This window comes from Mytilinidion resinicola (genome assembly GCF_010093595.1).
Source record: "Mytilinidion resinicola strain CBS 304.34 unplaced genomic scaffold BDZ99scaffold_1, whole genome shotgun sequence".
Lineage (NCBI taxonomy): Eukaryota > Fungi > Ascomycota > Dothideomycetes > Mytilinidiales > Mytilinidiaceae > Mytilinidion > Mytilinidion resinicola.
In genome coordinates this window covers 1,059,194-1,078,634 of record NW_022985437.1, presented here as the reverse complement: position 1 = coordinate 1,078,634, position 19,441 = coordinate 1,059,194, and the positions used below count along the sequence as shown (strand labels likewise).

The 19,441-nt window shown below is 50.1% G+C and overlaps 10 protein-coding genes across 10 annotated transcripts; 5 read left to right on the top strand and 5 right to left on the bottom strand.

The window, feature by feature from the left end:
• Window positions 1-190: 190 nt before the first annotated feature.
• Window positions 191-4,354, top strand: BDZ99DRAFT_404568 (uncharacterized protein). Its single transcript, XM_033716398.1, has 7 exons — window positions 191-458; window positions 577-738; window positions 785-1,442; window positions 1,496-1,675; window positions 1,729-2,253; window positions 2,837-3,972; window positions 4,024-4,354. The coding sequence occupies exons 2-7, from the start codon at window positions 643-645 to the stop codon at window positions 4,057-4,059; spliced, it is 2,631 nt and encodes an 876-aa protein (XP_033584101.1). The 5' UTR covers window positions 191-458; window positions 577-642; the 3' UTR covers window positions 4,060-4,354.
• A 628-nt stretch (window positions 4,355-4,982) lies between these two features.
• Window positions 4,983-5,260, top strand: BDZ99DRAFT_373566 (uncharacterized protein; the record flags this gene model as incomplete). The annotated part of the gene is made up of 2 exons (XM_033714877.1): window positions 4,983-5,037; window positions 5,094-5,260. Coding segments are annotated over 2 exons (222 nt in total), but the record flags the coding sequence as incomplete, so codon positions are not given.
• Window positions 5,261-6,466: 1,206 nt separating this feature from the next.
• Window positions 6,467-6,757, top strand: BDZ99DRAFT_357693 (uncharacterized protein; the record flags this gene model as incomplete). Its single annotated transcript, XM_033714639.1, has 1 exon — window positions 6,467-6,757. A coding segment is annotated over one exon (291 nt), but the record flags the coding sequence as incomplete, so codon positions are not given.
• On the bottom strand, window positions 6,580-8,091 carry BDZ99DRAFT_456916 (uncharacterized protein). The gene is made up of 3 exons (XM_033718564.1): window positions 7,786-8,091; window positions 7,386-7,732; window positions 6,580-7,335 (listed from the first exon to the last, which is right to left on the bottom strand). The coding sequence occupies exons 1-3, from the start codon at window positions 7,901-7,903 to the stop codon at window positions 7,030-7,032; spliced, it is 771 nt and encodes a 256-aa protein (XP_033584098.1). The 5' UTR covers window positions 7,904-8,091; the 3' UTR covers window positions 6,580-7,029.
• A 146-nt stretch (window positions 8,092-8,237) lies between these two features.
• On the top strand, window positions 8,238-9,244 carry BDZ99DRAFT_9506 (uncharacterized protein). Its single transcript, XM_033729060.1, has one exon. It carries the CDS (start codon window positions 8,498-8,500, stop codon window positions 9,158-9,160), a length of 663 nt encoding a protein of 220 aa, XP_033584097.1. The 5' UTR covers window positions 8,238-8,497; the 3' UTR covers window positions 9,161-9,244.
• Window positions 9,245-9,553: 309 nt separating this feature from the next.
• On the bottom strand, window positions 9,554-10,505 carry BDZ99DRAFT_9504 (glycoside hydrolase family 75 protein). The gene is made up of 3 exons (XM_033729058.1): window positions 10,334-10,505; window positions 9,931-10,278; window positions 9,554-9,871 (listed from the first exon to the last, which is right to left on the bottom strand). The coding sequence occupies exons 1-3, from the start codon at window positions 10,424-10,426 to the stop codon at window positions 9,620-9,622; spliced, it is 693 nt and encodes a 230-aa protein (XP_033584096.1). The 5' UTR covers window positions 10,427-10,505; the 3' UTR covers window positions 9,554-9,619.
• A 1,472-nt stretch (window positions 10,506-11,977) lies between these two features.
• BDZ99DRAFT_456915 (DnaJ-domain-containing protein) lies at window positions 11,978-14,076 on the bottom strand. Its single transcript, XM_033718563.1, has 6 exons — window positions 13,961-14,076; window positions 13,881-13,910; window positions 13,770-13,828; window positions 13,247-13,709; window positions 12,072-13,168; window positions 11,978-12,014 (listed from the first exon to the last, which is right to left on the bottom strand). Coding segments are annotated over exons 1-5 (1,299 nt in total). The 5' UTR covers window positions 13,962-14,076; the 3' UTR covers window positions 11,978-12,014; window positions 12,072-12,422.
• A 649-nt stretch (window positions 14,077-14,725) lies between these two features.
• On the top strand, window positions 14,726-16,565 carry BDZ99DRAFT_374868 (glutamyl-tRNA synthetase; the record flags this gene model as incomplete). The annotated part of the gene is made up of 4 exons (XM_033714942.1): window positions 14,726-15,028; window positions 15,084-15,857; window positions 15,908-16,074; window positions 16,133-16,565. The coding sequence occupies 4 exons, from the start codon at window positions 14,726-14,728 to the stop codon at window positions 16,563-16,565; spliced, it is 1,677 nt and encodes a 558-aa protein (XP_033584094.1).
• Window positions 16,515-17,962, bottom strand: BDZ99DRAFT_493014 (COP9 signalosome complex subunit 5; the record flags this gene model as incomplete). The annotated part of the gene is made up of 2 exons (XM_033723199.1): window positions 16,515-17,885; window positions 17,938-17,962. 2 exons carry the CDS (start codon window positions 17,960-17,962, stop codon window positions 16,882-16,884), a joined length of 1,029 nt encoding a protein of 342 aa, XP_033584093.1. The 3' UTR covers window positions 16,515-16,881.
• Window positions 17,963-18,208: 246 nt separating this feature from the next.
• Window positions 18,209-19,344, bottom strand: BDZ99DRAFT_456912 (autophagy protein 16). The gene is made up of 2 exons (XM_033718562.1): window positions 19,175-19,344; window positions 18,209-19,041 (listed from the first exon to the last, which is right to left on the bottom strand). The coding sequence occupies exons 1-2, from the start codon at window positions 19,257-19,259 to the stop codon at window positions 18,509-18,511; spliced, it is 618 nt and encodes a 205-aa protein (XP_033584092.1). The 5' UTR covers window positions 19,260-19,344; the 3' UTR covers window positions 18,209-18,508.
• Between the last annotated feature and the right edge of the window lie 97 nt (window positions 19,345-19,441).

Below are 19,441 nucleotides of genomic sequence, written 5' to 3'. Positions count from 1 at the left end.
TGTATATGCCGTTCGGTAATAGGACGTCACTGTCTAACGGCCCAAACACGTCTCTAGGTCTATAAAGGGTATAGTATGTGATTTTCTACAAGCAAAGTAGGCGGGCCTAAACCGTGTCGAGGGGGTCTGAACCTCCGTTGTTACAGGGCCACGGCTGACGACATGCTAACGGCCATCAATAGCATATGATTGCTTTTATTTCTCTAGCTTCCTAAGAACAGCCAGTAAATACGAAGAACTCGACGTCGACGTAATCCTAGCGGCAACGCGAAAGTCACGAGCGCGTCCTCATCCCATCTCGCGGCCAACTCCGACGGTTTCGCCTTCTTCACCACCTGCTTCAGCAGCCCACGCCCAGTTCTCTCCGCAAGGCGCCGCCTTTGCTGCTCAATGACGACGAGGTGAAAAGCATTCTATACCAGCGATAGGTGTCGCTCGGATAGCGGCAGAGCAGTCAGGTATATATCACTTCTTCCATAGACCCAACTCCAGAAGTAATCAGAACGAATATCACGCCCATATTGCGCATCTTCGTCTTTGTGATTGACCAACGTGGTCTCTAACAGCCCCATGCAGTACAATACTCTCACTGTCGCTGACTCCACAGAGCCGAAGCGACCAAGCTTCCGCACTCCTCACACGATGGATCCCCGAACCTGGCTGTCCGATCTCACGCCGTATTTCCTTTACCTACTCTTTATATCTACTATTGGCCCCCTTCTGTTTGGATTTCATCTGGTATGTTCTGTCACATCATTCAAAAACACAAGCTTATATCCGTCAGGCCGAACTGAACGCTCCCGAAGATATCATCCGCTGCAAGAAGACCTCGATTGTCGCTGCCGGCGCCGAATTACCGCAATGCATACCGATGGACCCAACGCAATGGGGGCTGATTGGATCAATATTCACATTGGGTGGCCTGCTTGGTGCTCTTTGCGCCGGCCCCTTCTCTTCGCGATACGGCCGGCTTAGAGGCATGCAGTTCACGACTATTTTCTTCGCCATCGGTCCAATATTTGAAGCAGCTGCCCCGAACATTGGCGTCATGGCTGTTGGAAGGTTCATATCTGGCATTGGTGCTGGTGCATCGGTTGTCGTGGTCCCAATATATGTTTCGGAAGTCGCACCACCAGCTGAGAAAGGCTTCTTTGGTTCCTTCACCCAGGTTATGGTGAACGTCGGAATTCTCGTTGCTCAAGTATTGGGATACTTCCTCAGCCGAGGCCAATACTGGAGGATCATTCTTGCTGCTGGAGGTGTGATCGGTGCCCTTCAGACACTCGGGCTGTTGCTTGGAGGAGTGGAGAGTCCTAAATGGCTAGCAGGTCAGGGTAATCCGTCCAAGGCAAAGAAGATTCTTCGGAAGATTCGGGGAGATAAGTTCGATCTGGAGGAGGAAGTAAGCGGATGGGGGGTGGAAAGCTCCAGCGACATGGAAGGTACGTGATCCGCTTTATGATATAACGAAGGCCAGAGGCTGATTCCGTACTAGACGAGGAGGAGACGCTCCTGCACAATGAGGATCATATGTCTCATCACAGCGACGCATCAATCTCCAAACGAGACTTAGCGAACAAAGAAGTCCTTGGCTTACTGCAAGTGGTTCGGCATCCTCAGTATCACAAGGCCGCAATAGCAGTGATGATGGTCATGCTCGCTCAACAGCTGTGCGGTATGTTCTCCCCATGACCCTGACTCAATGTCACATACTAATATAACCTGCAGGTATCAACAGCATTATCATGTATGGTGTCTCACTGCTATCTGACCTGCTCAAGTCGAACTCGGCGCTATTGAACCTCGCAGTCTCAGCCATCAACATCGTCGTAACTGCTGCGTGCGCTCCCCTGGTTGACAAACTCGGTCGCAAAGTTTGCCTCTTGGGCTCGATTGCTGGCATGGGCATCAGCTCTCTCCTCCTGGCTATCGGCATCATTAACTCAGTGCCCATACTTTCTGCCGTCGCAGTCTTATTCTTCGTGTCCAGTTTCGGCCTCGGACTAGGTCCAGTCCCATTTATTCTATCTAGTGAATTGGTGGGCCCAGAAGCAGTGGGCGCAACGCAAAGTCTCGCTTTGGCCGCCAACTGGATCGCAACCTTTGTAGTCGCGCAATTCTTCCCTCTAGCGAGTGAGAAACTCCACGGCAAAGTCTATTTCATCTTCGCGGGTCTGGCAGCTTTCTTCTGGCTATTCACTGCATGGTATGTCCCCGAAACAAAAGGCAAAAAGACCCTTGATGAGGTCTGGGGTAGGGAGAGACGGGATGACTAGCTCTCGAGGGCTTTCTAGTAAAAGGATAATTGGTTTTCGTGGAAGGGGAGGAGTCCGGCGTTGTTGTTGTACCAATACTATAGCAAAGTAATTTGCAGAACCTCAGTGTTTCCAATTCGCCGCATCACATAAGAAAGTGATGCTTCTTGAAGTGATTTGTATTGCTGACTACTATGCCACCGCATTTCAAAGCGTCGGCAAAATGTCGGCATGCTGACTATTCTAGATTCCCCGAGTGAATTGCCGCGCCGAAGGATGACTTTGGTGAGAAGGAGGGACTCTTTATGCCAGTGTCGGTAGAATCGGCAGTAATATCCCAATGTATCGTCTAGAAGGCTTTACGGGTTCAAAATGTAGTTGTAGGCTTGTGGGATCCGATGACGGTTCGGGATGGAATCCGCGAAGGGCGGAACGAGCCCCTCTAAATCGAACACGCCGAGGTCGCTGTACCTAGGTAGACGACGTCTTGCCTGTTAATAATATCCATGCCTGCATCTCACCAAACCCTCTAAAGATAACCTCCCAACTTCGAACACACTGTGCACTCATACTCCCCATAGTCGCCATGCCTGAACTACCGGCGCATGCGTCCCCCGCTTTCAATCCCATCTACTCCCCGCAGGCGAAATCACCGAGTCGCCAGTCCTTCGACTTCAACCTCGCTCACGATGGGCCTACCAGCCACGACCATGCAAATGCAAATGCTCATGAGCCTCCGCCATCCCTCATATCACCGGCCTTCACTCCGCCCGCAACTCCTGGTGCCTCAACCCCGAATCCCATTCCTCGCTCGGTAGCCGTCGATACGTCCCTCACATCCGATGCCCCGCCCCCCAACCTTCTGAACACACTCCCGATCGTTGAGTGCGTAGTTCGTGCGCGCATACCGACCATAGCCGGACAGGAGATGTTTTTGCATGTCTATAGTAACAACGTGGACAAGAAAGATCATTTGGCGATCGTGTTCGGAAACCACATTCGGAGCAAGAGCTTGGATGCCGAGAGGCCCGGAGAGACAGAATATGCTCGGATGACTAGAGGGGCCTATGTCGGACGGTTATACCCAGGACGCACAACCAGTCGAGTTGACCAGATACGACAGGGAGAGGGCGTGGCACCGCGGATGGTTGACTCGCCTTCTCTTCCGAATGAAATTGCTTCGAAGAGAATACCGGCAGAGAGTGCAAAACAGCCCGTGAATCCCGCAGATGTCCCACCGCTCATCCGGATCCACTCGGAATGCTATACCGGTGAGACCGTTTGGTCTGCGCGCTGTGACTGTGGCGAACAGCTCGAGGAAGCTGCTCGACTCATGTCTCTCGATTCGGTCTCCCCTTCAGGCGGCGCGATCATATACCTGCGACAAGAAGGCCGTGGAATTGGGCTTAGCGAGAAGCTGAAGGCGTACAACCTGCAAGATCTAGGAAATGACACCTATGAAGCCAACTTGTTGCTCAGACATCCAGCGGACGCTAGAAGCTATGGTCTTGCAACGGCAATACTTATGGATTTGGGCCTGGGTGGCGAGAAAGGGATCCGACTGCTTACCAACAATCCTGACAAGATTCTTGCTGTTGAAGGGCCAAATCGTGAAGTGGTGGTGAAGGAACGGGTGGCCATGGTACCTTTGGCTTGGAAGACCAATGGAAAGATGGGTATCAAGAGCGAGGAAGTAGAGAAGTATTTATCAACCAAGGTAAGGCGTTGTTACATTGTGAGAACTACTTTTGCTGACATAGTTCCACAGATTGAAAAGTTCAAGCATTTGCTGGACGCACGGTAATGCGAAAAATATCCACTATAGCGATGTATATACCATAAGAGACAGGCGCTGCCATAAGGCTACATGCTCGCAATCTCAAAAATACCATCTTAGCGGGCCCTTGGGAGTGCTCTTTTAGGAAGATGAGTGTTTTTGGCATTTTCGGATTTTCTGTAACAAAATAAGAGACCAGAAAATCTCATGGAGCAGGCGGCAGCATCTCTTCATTCATGTCTATTCAATGTTGCAGGTTTATTGCGATTTTGGATCGAGTTTAGATATTAGTCAATTATTCAACGACACCAGAAATAGCTTTATGTTTTTGTCCTGCCCAATCATTGTAGGGTCCTCATCGTCTGACTAAACTCATATCACTAGAAATCGAGCCAAGCAAGCGGGATGCTAATCTGAGAGGAAAAGTAAGATACGCGACAGTTTAACCTCCTCTTTTCCATATAGACTGTCGTTTCCGAGTCTGCAACTGAATGCCATATCGAACGTCGGCATATTCAGTTGCCGAGCCCAATTTAGCCTATCCCCTAAGTTAGAAACGTCTTCAAATATATCGATCTTCTGGAAGCGAAGCCCCTCTATAGCAGCACTCCAAGATCTCAGGTCGAAATATAGATCAGCCTAAACCATGCCCCGTCAACAGCCTCGTGGCCAAGCCTTCCTTGAGTAAAGGTCTCCACTCTCTCTTCTGCTGCATCGATACCTTGATAAAAGCCAAGGGGAAAAAGTACTTTAGCACCTGTACTGATCAAGAATTATTGACCAAGGGCAAGAATGCCACTGGCATCTAGTCAAACTTCAGCTAAGTCACTCCGGAGAACAACATGAAATATGATACGATTGAGCATACGCATGTGAGACCATTTAAAATGATGTTCGCTGACCCTCGCAGCTTCTAGGAACTCTTTCTGGTGGACAAAAGCCGACTGTACTATCTGGTCCAATGGGCTCAGGATAACAGCAAGATCGTTCGAGGGCACATTTTAGGTAGGCAGTGAACGTAATCATAACTATTTATAAACCTCGTCTGAAATCTTATCTAGTGTGGCGCTCCCAGCTGCCCTCATGGGTTACATCTGTCTCCGACAAGGCCACTCTCACGACCATCATCCAAAAGCACGTGATTACTGAAATGACGCGCTACAAGGGCAAGATCTATGTTACCAGTAGTGCACATGAATTCCTACGATCATTCTCCCAATTCATATGAAACTAGATAAGTAAGAAATCGTAATACAAAGTGCTCTATTTCATCAGTGATGCCGTAGAGTCGAACAATGGGAGTGTCCTAAGGACTCACGTGATGTTGACACGGATTCCAAACTGTCATATCTCTAGCGCCCTGGCGCTCTTGGCACTATCTCCTCGGCGGCATCAATCCCATCATCTTTCCACATCTCAAGGCCGCTTGACAAATGAGGTCTCTAAAATAACACTGCGAGGGAGCCACAATCAACAAGTCGAGCCTTCCAAATTTCCTATTGGTGTAACCGCTCGTATTCTCTTTCAGCTGAGTTCCATACCAACCGCCTCTCCATGTTCTGCCCCTTAGCTGAAAGCGTCCCTTGAAGATAAATGAGAGTCTATGAACACCTAGAGATTTTCTTCTCCTCAAGTCTTTTTATTCTCAACTTACTCGTTCTTTCTTCTGCATCAAATTTCGTGTCACGATGGATAAGTGGCCTTCCATAGGCAGCTCAGCCGACTTGAGTTTATCAGTTCACGCAGGTCAGCTCAAGAAGGAAATCAACTCGCTTCTGGGCCATGATCAGAACGCAAGTGCCGAAGAAGGCGGCGCCGGAAAACAAGTCCCATACGACGTCGTCAAGGAACTGTGTGGTAGTGTGATAGGTCTTCTTGAGAAGATCGAGAGCCAGCCGACTCTGGAAGACCTGGCGAAGGCTATCCGACAAATCGATCAGACCACCAAGACGATCCTGACAGATGTGAGGGCCGGGAAGGATGGCTTTAAGGGTGAGCCTGCCACTGCGGCTGCAAAGAACACCCCCAGCGCCCAACCTGTAAAGGCTGTTACTGTCACGCCGGTTGTGGAGCCACCGGCTCCGACAACAGAAGAAACTCTAGATTTACTAGGGTTTGCTCCACAGTCAATAGCTTATATGATAAACTTACCGCCTCGAACGTTGGAAAAGATAATAGAAGCGAAGAAAAGAGGCATGGAGAGACTCCAGTCCAAGCAAAGCATTGCGGGTAGCGCTGTACGGCAGTCTGGAACTGTCAAGTTTAATGCACAAGCCCTGGCGATGAGAACCTCACCTGCTTTGCATGGCGCTGGCGGGTCTTCAAAGATCCTGCTTCAGTCGCAAGATCCAGTGCAAGGCAAGCTATCCCAAGCATTTTTCATGCCTAATCTTGATTGGTATCAATGCGGACTTACTGACGGCTATTCAAGGACCCGTACACGAGAAAGTATGATTCCTTAGCGAAAGACCACAATGAAATTCGCTTGATCAAACTCTCGTCATCCTCCGATCCTAACTACGACATTGGTTGCGAGCTTATCGTAACCTCTCTCGATGAGAACCCAAAATACAAAGCTCTCTCTTATACATGGGGGAACCCCAACGACACAGTACCCATCACGCTCAACGACCAGCGCTTTGATATTACTCGCAATCTAAAAAAGGCTCTTCAAAGCCTTCGCACGCTTGACACGGATACCCCGTACTGGGTCGACGCCATTTGCACTTATCCTGATCGATCCCGAATCAAACACCGCAGAAACTTGAGGTTGGGACCTCAGTTTTGTGAGGTGTTTGATTCTGCGCACTTAGTATGTCAGACCTTGCCTGTTCTTCGTCCTAATACGACTAACCACCCTTGTTTTTGAAACTGCATGAATTTCGCTACTGCCAGCGTTACTTATAGGGATGGTATAGCGTAGGAAGGTAAACGTTATGCATTGGTGATCTGCCCTCCTGCTCAATAAATTATACTCTTTTCATCTCAATACAAACTCTAATGTTCACCTGCCAACGGGAACAACTGCATTTGAGCACCGAGGCGGCTGAATAACTCAAACTCCATCCTTTCAACTGCCTTCGGACCCTGAAGTATATCATCAACTATATCAGAACCAGGCGGGAAGTCATGTTCGAAGACCGGCTCTCCAGCACCCCTCATATTAGCCAAGACAGCCTGTCTAAAGTGCCATCGTAGAAGCGAATCAATAGGCGCATCAGGGCGAGTAAAATACTCCAGATCGAGATGCTTGCCAGCAATGTTTTTCGACGTAGGCCTAAAGGCCATAACCTTGTAGTTGTCCTATAATAATATTAGCCTCGGTCTTTAATATAGATATAAGACATACATACATCCGGATTAATCGAGATGGCATAAGCATCGAATAGTTGATGTATAGCGGAGTCAAGCAACAATCCATTCTGTACTGAGTTGATAGATCCCCCTTCAGCCGGTTGAACTGTAATCCATCGGCCGTAGCCCTGATCAACCCAGTGACCTTCGTAGGCAAGTGGGAAAATATGCACGGCTTCGAAACCATCCCAGTAGTCAACTCCAGCAAGTGTAGGTACAATATCCCCAGATATGACGCATCGACGATCTCGCAAACGAACAGCCTCGCGGAAGGCGGCGACACGGGTTCCGGTAGCACGACTAATTGTTCGGACGAGCCATGGCTCATTATTGACCTGGAAAGAACCTGCTTATACTTTAGCTGTATAGCTACGCATTAAGGGTTTATTATGAACTAACCGGCAGTAACAATGTAATACTTTCCAGGTTGAAGCTGATGGTCATCCTTCCCAATCTTTGTTTCATCCTCATCTCGCAGAAAGAAGGTGCTTGTAAATAAGAAAAGAATCTCCACCATTAAGTAGAAGTTGGCATTTGTAACACCGTGTGTGAGAATTAGACCGCCAAGCACGGTATTAGGGTCATTTGAGCCGTATATATGGACATTCCGCCCTACTGAGCGATTGATTGGAGGCATGGTAGATCTTCGCGGCGACAAAGGGATGGAGGTCTCAGATGGAGCGGCGGACGTTTTCGGGGGGCGAGGACGACATGCAAAGGTTGCATGAAAGACGATGGAAGGTCGTCCAACGAGCTCGGGCGCACTCTAACTGAATAAGGCTAGTTTGCCCAGCCAAGGGCCGCCAAGCTCAAGCTGACCATAACCTCTCTACACGTGACTTTTTCTGTGGCTTTATTTGTGGCTGAAGGCATTTCCATCGGCCTTCTTCTCTCTCTTTAACATCTACCTGCTCAAACAGGCTTCGAAAGACAAACCCTTGAACGCGTCAACCGCGTTTTCCATTTCAATGCAAGCGCTTCCTGTCCAGCTCCGCCCCCCGATAGACTATACGCCGAGTCGCCAGTCCTCACCCGCACAGGTGTTCTTACGGTTTTTGCGATTCGCGTTGGTAAGGTCGCGGAGACCGCCTTTCCGCTTCTAGTCACAAACATGTCAGCCCTCAAGGCTGATAAGTTGCCCTTGCCGATCAATCCGGCCAACAGCCCCTTGTCAACCAAACCCTACGTCGCAGGCGGAACGCATTACGACGCCACCTGGCGTGCCTTGTGCGGTGACACTTTCTTCACGTCCACCGATGGCGGAGAAGAAAATTCGAGAACAGGCCTCGACAATAAAAACATGTTCCGTCGTGCCACGGAAGACGATTTATCTAGCATCCAGGCCTGGCGGAAGTGGATAGCAGGACAGGCGGGCCACGGGATGCGGCAGCCTCCTGCTCTCAAAGACTTCCCGTCAGCAGAAGAGCACGCTCGTGTGATGGCAGCCGATAATGCTGTTCGGTCTGCAGTACTGTCACGCAGCTTTTTCCAAACGGACACGGGCTATCTGGGTCTGGGAACTGGTGCTACTCCAAGCCATGAGCTATTTATCTTGCTGGGGTCTCGAACACCGCATTTGCTGAGGTCATTGGGAGAGATGACGGTCGAAGGGAAAGGTATGAAGAAGGTATACATGCTTGCGGGCGAAGCCTATGTACCGGGGATCATGGATGGCGAAATAATCAAGAGGGTGGTGGGAAACGAGGGGGTGGGAATGGATGCTGATGGGCTGAGGAAAGCTGGGCTTGATGTTCAGGAGCTATTGGTGATATGATATGTAGGGGATCGGTCTGGCTGTAAGGCAGGTCCTTACGGCTCTCGAGTGCTTCAATGTTCTTTCCAATTTCGCTCAATTTCAGATGCTAGTTTATCTCTTCTAGGAATCTTGGAACCGTACTTGTAGCCTTGCACAAAACGTGACTCGTACCTATGAAAACTCCGGATGCTCAGTATTTTACAACTCCCTAATGCGACCCAGACAACATCGCTAAGTTATACAAGAGTGGCAGCATATGGTTTAAAAAGTACCCACACACTTTTCCTGGCTCAAAGACCAGGCCCTTGGAACAGTCGCCCTGGTGGCTGTAATCTGGAACTTTAGGTTCTAAAGTCTCAGACGGCTCCTTGGCAGCTTAACCACAACCGTCGAGAATGTGGAAGAGCGACCCGTCACCGCCGTCCTCGTTAGAGCAGCGGGGGCAGTATACCTACTAGACTTTATCCAGTTTTATATCTATAGACCAGCAACGAGCTTGTCTCCGATTGTAGCCAGACACTCCTCAAACTCTTCCTTCATCTTCGCTTTCCACGCCGCAGCCTTTCCTGGGACTGCGGCGCTGCCAGGGAAGGCAATGTAGAGCACGTCTGCCTCGTCGTGGCCTTGGTCTCCATTCACCGCGTCGTCGCCGAAGCAGAGCTGGCCCATAGACAAAGCTGCCTCGCCCGTCGAAGTCCCGCCGTTGGTGTCGCCCCAGATGCCGTAAAACTAACCACCAAACACATTAGCTCGGATACTCAAGATGCCAGGAGAGCGAGAGGACTTACCATCTTGCCGTTACACACCACCGCAACCACACTCAGCGGCTCGATCCCCACGCTCTGCGGGTCAAAGCTGGGCGTTGCGCCGTCATTTCCGAGCACGACGTACGGGTGGATATGGGCGTCTAAATCGCTGATGCCGAATTCGGCGACTTGATCCATGAACGCTGTCATCGATTGCCCCGTTGGGTCATTGTCGCAGAGCCCCTCGGAGGCATTGGCGCCATCGCAGTCGATGTCCATGTTATCGTAAGAGCCAGATGGTCCTTTTAGGAAGAGTGCGCTGCTTGTATTGTCCTGGCAGTAGACGACGGATGAGAAGCTATCGGAGACGGCGTTTGAGCATTCTGTGTTCTAAGGTGTTTTAGCGAGGCTGTGGAAAATTGGCCGGCTTAAGGGATGGACGTACGAGGTGTGCATCGTAGAAGGCTTGGACGTTGGAGGGGATGTCGCGGGCGAGAGCTGCGCTGGCTAGAGCGGCGAGGATAGTGGTTCGGAGCATTGTGAGGTAGAAGCGAGTGTAAAAGCGTGCATGTACGTATGACGGATAGAGAAATGGAAGTCCTAGTAGTCTTGCTGCTATGACTTCTATAAAAAGGCGTTCAACGCAACCTTATACTATTTGATAGTATGTCAAAGTGAGTTGAAGATTCCTCGCGAACTAATAGCTGATGTTGGCCAGAGAAACGAAACGAAACGAAACAAACCCATCGACAATATTAGACAGTAATGTTTGATCTCCAGCGGCAATACGAAGTAGCATATATCGCTCACGCCGGGTGACACCTTTTGTGGTGCTTCGTGTCCTGACGATCACCAATCCCATTATCACTTACACCTAGGGCGGGGGTACGTGACTCTGAAACGGGTTGTTTCGCATCTATAGGTCCGTCTTCGTCCTCGTTTCGTGCTTTGCCAAGGCTCGTATCTGGTGACTAAGGCACTCCAGCTCGTATTACGCAGGAGCTGCCAAGCAGGACAATGAGATGTAACGGAGCACCTAATTCTGAAACCATAAGGGTGCCATACGGATCGGAGATATAGTACCGTGCGCTCTTTCAAGTATGGCGATACCAGCTATCGGGGGGCATATAAGACAAGTCAGGATTGCAGGTCGTAACGAGAGGGGACGTGCACATCATCTTCCCTTACCGCCGGGGGGCACATTCACTTACTTAGCAGTCACTAGACCTGTGTTGGTATAGTGTGGATCACTTCCATGCTTGCAAGCAAAACTTCCAAGAAAAAGTTCCGAGAGACCAAGAATTCAAACTTCTAAACACGCAAGACGCCGAACATCCAAGGGCCAAGAACCCAAGCATTGGGTTGTTGTTACAGGCTGAGAGGAGATCCTTGTCCATTCGCTGAGCCTCCCATTCCACCACTGACAGCATCTTACCGGTGGTCCGTCACCAATCATCGATCATCCTTGGTTAATATAGAGCTAGCGAATGGACTATGCGGAGCTCACCGAAGGGAACAGTTCACTTGTGACTGTTATCCGAGCGAACGACATCAACCTTACAGAAACATGGTGGCGACGTCCATGCTAAACCGGTGGCAAGTAGATAGTTGCAAATCGAAAGCAGTTCGAAGTTTTTGTGTAGACCAGCACGACCATGAGTTCTCACGGATGCGAGATAAAGGCTTCAGCCTTATGCTTCCAGCCGTAGGATGAAGAGAACGGCTCTCGAGAAGAAAAAAATTAGCGAATAGAAATGGCTCTCAGAAAGTGGAAAGCGAGTTTCAGTCCCCGAGATACGAGCTATCGTGTCACTCAGGTATTACTGCCTCTCAGCGACCTAAAGATAGCCCTATATGGCCCAACTAAACGGCAGATTGCCTTGACAAGATACTCATTGACTCGGCTGTCAAGTGACCGCGCAATTTTGATTGTATGGGCTTTCTTAAAGGGATCCCGAAAAGAGTAATGAGATGTACAAATTGACTAGAAATGAGTCGTCATAAATACTAAGATCGTTTGCGTGATGCAGAAGTTTTTGTTCCTCGCCCTTTGCCCTCATCTATCTGCGTTTAGCGTGAAAGCCGCTTTCCCGCATCACTAGGCCTTGTATTGCGAACTCGGCGTCCTTTGTTGCATTGGGATATGTTAGATATACGGGTAGATGCTGTGGGCCAACCCTTACCGAGCTAAAATATTTTTTGAAAGTGGGTTAAAAGACTGTTAGGACCAAATGAAGCATTCTCACACGCGAGCGACGCAGGTGAAACTGTGAGAGAATAAGCGTCCGGCTCCTTACGAAGTCACTCACTCCCGTAGTCAAAGCCACAGTCTCCCACATCTGCAAGCATTGTTGCGACGAAGTTTGACCTTGATTGAGGAAAGGCACCGCTTATCTCAAAACGGTGATAGAGCTATTATCATCTACGCGTGACCAGGAAATGACCTCCAAGAGGGAGGCAGTGGACCAGACTCACCCAATACTCCCGTCCGAACGCCGATCTATGCATATCGTTGAAGTTGTTTAATCGTTTAATCATTGGGTGGCACACTGTGGCCCACCCTCCTCTTCATCATCCTCCCACTCGCCCCCTGCACGAGGATCATCGCTTCCGGATCCAAAGTCTTCAAGGGTGGCATCGTAGTCAATCTCGACCTCGTCGGTGGTCTCTGGTGTAGCGTCCTCGGATTTGGTGGGACCAGGTAGAGCCTCCTTGATCTTCTGGATCGTTTCCTCGTCTTTTATCCATCCATCTGCCGGGAACTCAATCTTCACGACCAGAAATAGATCGCCCTTAGCATCGCTCTTCTTCACTGGCATTCCCTCTCCTGGAACCTTGATGACTTGGTCTGGGGTCAAGACTTTGCCTTTTGGCTGCTGCACGTGAACTTTGATACCCCTCCCATCGAGATGTGTGACAACCACGCGGTTGAATCCTGTAAGTGCCTCCGCTAGTGTTATCTTCAAGTCGACCTTCAGATCACTTCCCGCTCTCTGGAAGACGTCATGAGGGCTCTCGACAAGTTCGAAAACGATATCTCCGGGTTCCTGGTCTGGCAGTTGGTCTGCTTCGCCAGCCAGAACGATTCGCTCGCCCTCTCGTGCTCCGCGTGGTATGTAAAGCTCCAGGACCTTCTTGGACTCCGTGACTTTCTTACCCTTGCATTTCTTGCAACGGTCTTTGTCCTTGAACAGAGAACCAGTGCCGGAACAGGTAGAGCAAGGGACGGTTTCCTGCGTGACCAGCCCAGGGCCGACGGGGCGAAGACGAGTAGTAGCGCCTGTACGGGAATAGATAGTCAGCGAGGCACTAGACGTAAAAGACGGGAATTTGAACGAGATTTTGACATCAAACATACCGTTGCCGCCACACACAGCACACTGGTGTGGCTTTGCCTTCTCTTTCCCGCCCGTCCCTTTGCATGTCTGACACACGACATTCTTGGTATTCGAGAATCGTGTCGTCTTTCCCTTGTAAAGCTCCTCGAGCGTGACCTCATATTCTTGCTCTACGTCTCGGCCCTTCCGTGGTTGCCTTCCCATTCCCCCCGGCATACTTCCCATTCCACCCATGCCGGGCATGCCTCCCATCCCTCCCATACCACCGCCAAACATCTGTGCTAGGATGTCGTCAAGATCAACCTCCGGACCACCCGGACTACCTCGGTTGGGATCGAAGGCAGCCATGCCGTGGGTATCGTACAGAGTCCGTTTGTCGTCATCGTAAAGGATCTCGTACGCCTGTTTGGCGGACTTGAAGCGGATTTCGGCTTCGGTTCGTTCGTGTTCGGCAACTTTGTCAGGGTGATGGGATAGTGCGGCCTACGTAGATGCTGATTAGTATCTCATTGTTTGATTGAATGATATGATGATGCGACTAACTTTGTGATACGCCTTCTTGATCTCGGTTTTACTTGCGCCACTGGTGACTCCGAGGACCTCTTATCATGTTAGAACAACGTATGCTTTTTATATTTTGGAGGTGAGACATACCATAGAGGTCTACTTCGTCCACGTCGTTCACTGTGGAAGCTGTTAGTGAAGTGCTGTAATAGTCAGGCTAGGGTCTTTACTTATGAGATGCCTTCAGAGGATGAGCTCAAAAAACACAGTAGGAAGAAGCTGCAATATCTACAAGAGAATACAAAATTTGTATGTACTGGTCCAAACTTAGGAAGGGCGATGGAGGGGAAAGGTTTGGATGAAAGCTCGACCACCAAAATGTTCCAGTTTCACCACGCGGGGCATGACAAAGGTGGCATTCTATTCTACATGGATGAAAATGGTGGCACACTCATCAAGTACTCCCGCTTACCACTGCATGAAGCAAGTTTCCATATAGCCCAAGGCGAAGAGCTTCTATCTTCTTAAGATTTCTGAAAATACATTGAAGCAACCCAAGCAGTGGCAGACAGTTGCACATACGAGACAAAGGCAGCTTGTTCTATTTGCGTGCTTCAATGCATTTTCAGAAATACAAACGAGGTAGAAGCTCTTTTCTCTGGGCTATGTAAAACTTGTTGAAGCACTCCAAGCAGTAAGGTAGTAGACAGGTGCGCCTATGAGACAGCGCGGTTGATGAGTGTGAACAGAAAGTGGCAGTCCACAAATCCATGAGGTGTATACACACTCCAGCTGTTTCTGTGGTTGTGTACGCTTATTTAGCACCGCTTGAGGTCTTCAGGATGCTGTTGTTACTCATGCAGTACCGGTTTTGGAAAGCCTACGGTGTTGAACTGCTTGAGTGTGCCACTTTTTTGCTGCCTAGCGTCCTCACTTCGTCCGAGGGCTTGGCAAAAATTTTGACCTGCATCATTGCTCGACCGTCATTGTTCTGCATGATAATGCTAAATTATCTCGCACGGCAATCCCGCCCAGGTGCCTTTACGTGCATATCATGTCTAGCGCAGCTCTCCAGAGCTTGGAAGCGGACTAATTCAACTTCTGGCTCTGAATCACACCTGCGTATACCAAAGTCCCCCAGAAAGCTAGAGCTCCCTTCTAGTCCCGCTAGGACGCGTTTTGCACCTTCTCCCACAGGCTACCTTCATCTAGGATCCCTCCGAACGGCTCTATACAACTATCTTCTCGCCAAGCGTACTGGTGGCCAATTTCTACTGCGTATTGAGGATACAGACCAGGTGGGTGTTGAGTGTTGATGGAGCACTAAATCCTGTACGGTGCTAATTGCACAAGAAAAGGACAATTCCAAACGCGGAAAAGAGGCTTTTGGAGGACTTGCGATGGGCTGGCCTGGAATGGGACGAAGGCCCTGAGGTGGGGGGTCCCTATGGGCCTTACAAGCAGTCGGAGCGGACGACGCTGTATCAAGAGCATGCGGAAAAGCTACTGAGCTCTGGACACGCATATCGATGTTTCTGTACCTCTCAGCGACTCGCTGAACTCGCGAAACTCCGAACGGAACAGAATCTTTCTCCCGATTACGATCGTACTTGTGCTGGTATCTCCAAGGACGAGTCAAAGGAGAGGGCTGCGAAAGGGGAGGCACACGTTGTGCGTCTAAAAGTCCCAGATGTCTACCCAGAGTTCAACGACCTGGTCTACAAGAAGGTGGGGAACACGAAACGAATTGGTGCCAATGATGGCTATGAGGATCCTGTTCTGCTCAAATCGGATGGTCTGCCCACCTATCACCTCGCCAATGTGGTAGACGACCACCACATGAAGATCACTCACGTTATTCGAGGAACAGAATGGCTACCCGCAACACCGAAACATCTTGTTATGTACCAGGCATTCGGATGGACACCACCAGAGTTTGCTCACGTGGGACTCCTCGTGGATGATAAAGGAAACAAGTTGAGCAAACGGAACTTTGACACCGACATCGCCTCGTTTAGAGATAAGTCAGGCGTCTTTCCTGAAGCTCTTTCGAACTTCGTTGCTCTTCTTGGGTGGTCACATAAGAACAAAACAGATGTCATGACCATGAACGAACTAGTCGATAACGTAAGAACGCGACTCCGTAATATATGTCGATCAAACTAATAACAAGACAGTTCGTCATGAAATTCACAAAGGGTAACAGCACCGTAACATTGGGAAAACTGTGGTTCTTGCAGCAAAAACATGCGATCCGTCGCATTGACGCAGGAGGCCCGCCTTTCGACAAAATGGTCGACGATGTTGTGGCCATCGTTGAGAAAGACTTGGACTCCGCAAAATAGTACGTTCCCTAACTTTGACAATGTTTGCTCAATTCCTGCTAACGGATCTCCTTACAGTGAAGTCATTTTGGGCAAGAGGAACCTCCGGGAATATGTTGCTAGCATCGTACGCTCTGCTGCTAAAAAAGAATGGTCGACTCCAAAAGCTTTCGTTGAGCAATGCGACTACTTTTTCACTCTACCAGAGCCTCCATCTGCTCACCAGGACGTAGCTTTGAGTCTCCCGTTCATACAGGCAATCAAGACGCTCCCTCAAGACCAACCTTGGGACTCTGAACCCATCAAACATGCTATCAAGGCGGGAATGTCCAATTGGTGCACCACGGAAGGCAGATCGGAGAAGGAAGGGTACCAACTCTTACGTGGGTTAGTGGCTAATGGAAAGCATGGTCCTGGTGTTCACGAAATCATGACAATCCTAGGACGGGAGGAAACATTTCGAAGGTTGGGAGCTGAAGCTTTTGGGGAACAGGCCTCTTCTAAAACCTGATGTAGGATTACTGTGGAATCCTCACCTGTAGTAATACTGTACAGATATGTTGGTAGATATAGAGGAATGCACCACTAATTGGAGTCAAACTAGCAGTACTAAACAGGTTCAAACGAGTATGTCTGAATCGTGGCCTCTCTAGTCAGTGATCTCATAACTCTGCCTTCAGACGTGGAAATATTGAATGCGCATTCAAAGGCCCATATGATTTCAGCCTAAGGTTAAACGTTACTCTCTAAGACTCCACGGGCACGTAATGCCAGATCCAAACGCCTAGCCATGCAATCATATCGTTCGTCGTGAAGCCATTGTCTCCTTAAGTCTTCATCTCCTCATCCTTCACCTCTTTAACATCATCAGCCACCCCAAACACCTTGCCCTTCACAGCTGCAGCCAACAGCCCCATCTCCTCTTCCCTCTGAATCTTCTTGCTCGGTCCAACAATCTTGGCCAGGTTCACTTTCTTGTCGCCCTGTGCATAGACGGCACCACGCATCGATTTCAACTGCTTATCCTCCTGGGTGATCTTGTGTGCTAGATCCTGGATTTGTTTCGTGCCATACTCGCGATTTGAGAAGAGCGGACTAGCCGAGAGCGTCTGCACCCAGTACTTGTTCCACAGCGCCTCCAACGTCTTCGCATCCAGCGTACTCTTGAAATGCGACACCTCAAGCGAATAGTAGTGATTCGCATGCGCTCCAAAGTCCTCAATCTTCGCCAGTGGAATCGACTGGGACTCGCCAGCTCCCTGCGTAGTCCTCGCCTCCTGCTGCTTGACGTAATCCTCCGGAAGCGTCCTAAACGCTCCAATTTCGACCTTGCCCGCCGACACCGTGCGATCCGGGTCAATAACCACCGCGAGGAAGGGATCCTGGTACAGCTGTTGCGTCTTCTGCGTGTTAACGTCGATGCCCGACAGCCAGCAGCCGTAGCCTGGGTGCGAGTGGTACCAGCCGACGGCGTTTTCCAGCTGCCCGAGCTCGCGTGCCCGCGTCAGGAACTCAACCATGTATTCATTCGCGTCGTCTTGTGCGTTCACGCGGGTTTCGGTGCCTTCGACAGGCAGCCGGAAGGCGTCGGTCACGATGAAGGTGCTGCCTTCGATCTTGCCTTGCATCAGGCCCATGACTTCGATCGAGCCCCCGGAGCGCGCGTGCATGACCATTTTGAGGAGGGCGACGGCTGAAATCCGCACGGAGGTGAAGTGGTGCAGGTCCTTTTTCCATGGCCGGGCTTCGTTGATTGTTTTTTGGGCGGAGGGGTCGTAGGCATAGAGAGCGTCACGGTGGGGGTCGACAAGCTTGACGGAGTTTTCGAGCTCTAGGTGATTGTTAGCTATGAATTTATTGGAGAATGACTAGGGAAGACATACCCCACGTCTTCATTGCGGGAGTCATGGTGGGCGAGTGTGGTGAGGCAATGATGTTTGTGGAGAGCTTCGAGGTTGAGCTCGACAGATAAATGAGCTAGCGCGGGGTTATTGGATCCAGGCACCAGCCCCACGTCTATTCACCATTTGTTTACATTTATTTCATATATTATCCAGTGTCACTAGTTCCTCAGTATATTTCAAATCTCTGTACACGATATCATTTTAGGAGCTTGCATAATCAGGAAACTCGGTGACCACCTTTGCAGGCGATATCTGCGACTACACAAGGACTTTGAGAGTGATATTGACATTGGCATACTAGTCTTAAATTCAGGAGAAGTTATATTGGACCTTCCGTGGTGGGAAGCAGTATAGACTCATGTGCTAGTGATGTGGGGCAATTTTTCGAAGCTGTGGTAGTGGTATCAAAGATGATCAGACCCAAAGATACCCAAATACCCCACGGGTCCTTCATGCATCTTCTTCTCGGCCAAAAGCACTTTATGTACTGTTTTATATGCCATATTCGAGCTCCATATGCCTTGGTGTACACCCCTCTTTACCACGACTCTCACCGGCTAAACGGGCTCTTGTTCATATCGCTCGCCTCTTGCTCCATCTTCGCTAGCCACCGCCTAGTCAGCTCTGCATTCTCTTTCTCGAGCCTCCCTACTTTCTGCTCTGTAATGTTGAGCTGCAGCTCGAGTGCCACCATCTCATCCTGGACATTCACCACCAGCCGTCCCTTGCCCTTGAGCTCCTCCGCTCTATCATTGACCCTTCGCTCCAGCTGATGTTTCGTTTGCTCCAACTGGCTGATATGCCCAGCTTGGGCGGAGGACTGGGTGCGGATGGTGCTGAGCTCGGAGGATAAACTCTTCACGCGGGCTTCGAGAGCGGCGCGACCACTCTGGGCGGCTGTAAGCTCGGCGCGCATGCGAGTTAGGTTCTCTGCCGTGACTGGCTCATGCGGAGTAGGTGAGGATTTGCCCTTCGGTGTGCTTGGCCACGCGGATTTCGGTAGAGGGGTTGCAGGGAGGGTCTCTGGAGGAGTGGTTGCTGATTCGGATCTTAGTGTTGCAGTGCGGTCTGCGAGCTTGGTGTCTATGCTGGGTCAGTGAAATGAGGTGAGATAGTACATGTTTGTTAAATATTAGAAATAGAGAGAGCTTGAAGAAGATGGCAGGTGTCTTCCAAAGACTGCATGATCTAGATGCGGTATTCCAAGTTCACTTACAGGCATCTACGTAGGCGCTGTGCTTTTGCTCTCGCGCATCACGCGCGTCCAGCGCAGAGCTGTACTGTTCAAGCCAGGAGCTCATGGCGGTAGTATGGATGTGGGTGTTGTTCCGTCAAGCAGAGCGTGGTGTTCGGAAGGCATGTTGGGGTTTTATGAATAAGGTCGCAGCAATCGCGAGTGTGAATGTCAGGCAGCGGGGCGGAGGTCATCGGGAGTGAGGGTTGGCCCGAGCTTCTTCGAAAGTCCCCGACTCCATGAAATTTG

Coding starts and splice junctions, on each gene's coding strand:
- BDZ99DRAFT_456912 (XM_033718562.1), bottom strand. CDS start 19,259: ATGAGCTCCTGGCTTGAACAGTACAGCTCTGCGCTGGACGCGCGTGAT. Junction 19,042..19,174: donor CAGCGCCTACGTAGATGCCT/GTAAGTGAACTT, acceptor GACCCAGCATAG/ACACCAAGCTCGCAGACCGC.
- BDZ99DRAFT_456915 (XM_033718563.1), bottom strand. Junction 13,829..13,880: donor GGACGAAGTAGACCTCTATG/GTATGTCTCACC, acceptor TAACATGATAAG/AGGTCCTCGGAGTCACCAGT. Junction 13,710..13,769: donor TCAAGAAGGCGTATCACAAA/GTTAGTCGCATC, acceptor GCATCTACGTAG/GCCGCACTATCCCATCACCC.
- BDZ99DRAFT_404568 (XM_033716398.1), top strand. CDS start 643: ATGGATCCCCGAACCTGGCTGTCCGATCTCACGCCGTATTTCCTTTAC. Junction 739..784: donor TTCTGTTTGGATTTCATCTG/GTATGTTCTGTC, acceptor TATATCCGTCAG/GCCGAACTGAACGCTCCCGA. Junction 2,254..2,836: donor GACCCTTGATGAGGTCTGGG/GTAGGGAGAGAC, acceptor TACTCCCCATAG/TCGCCATGCCTGAACTACCG.
- BDZ99DRAFT_9506 (XM_033729060.1), top strand. CDS start 8,498: ATGTCAGCCCTCAAGGCTGATAAGTTGCCCTTGCCGATCAATCCGGCC.
- BDZ99DRAFT_9504 (XM_033729058.1), bottom strand. CDS start 10,426: ATGCTCCGAACCACTATCCTCGCCGCTCTAGCCAGCGCAGCTCTCGCC. Junction 10,279..10,333: donor CCTTCTACGATGCACACCTC/GTACGTCCATCC, acceptor AAAACACCTTAG/AACACAGAATGCTCAAACGC. Junction 9,872..9,930: donor TGGTGTGTAACGGCAAGATG/GTAAGTCCTCTC, acceptor TTTGGTGGTTAG/TTTTACGGCATCTGGGGCGA.
- BDZ99DRAFT_456916 (XM_033718564.1), bottom strand. CDS start 7,903: ATGGTGGAGATTCTTTTCTTATTTACAAGCACCTTCTTTCTGCGAGAT. Junction 7,733..7,785: donor GTATTACATTGTTACTGCCG/GTTAGTTCATAA, acceptor AAGTATAAGCAG/GTTCTTTCCAGGTCAATAAT. Junction 7,336..7,385: donor CCATCTCGATTAATCCGGAT/GTATGTATGTCT, acceptor ATATTATTATAG/GACAACTACAAGGTTATGGC.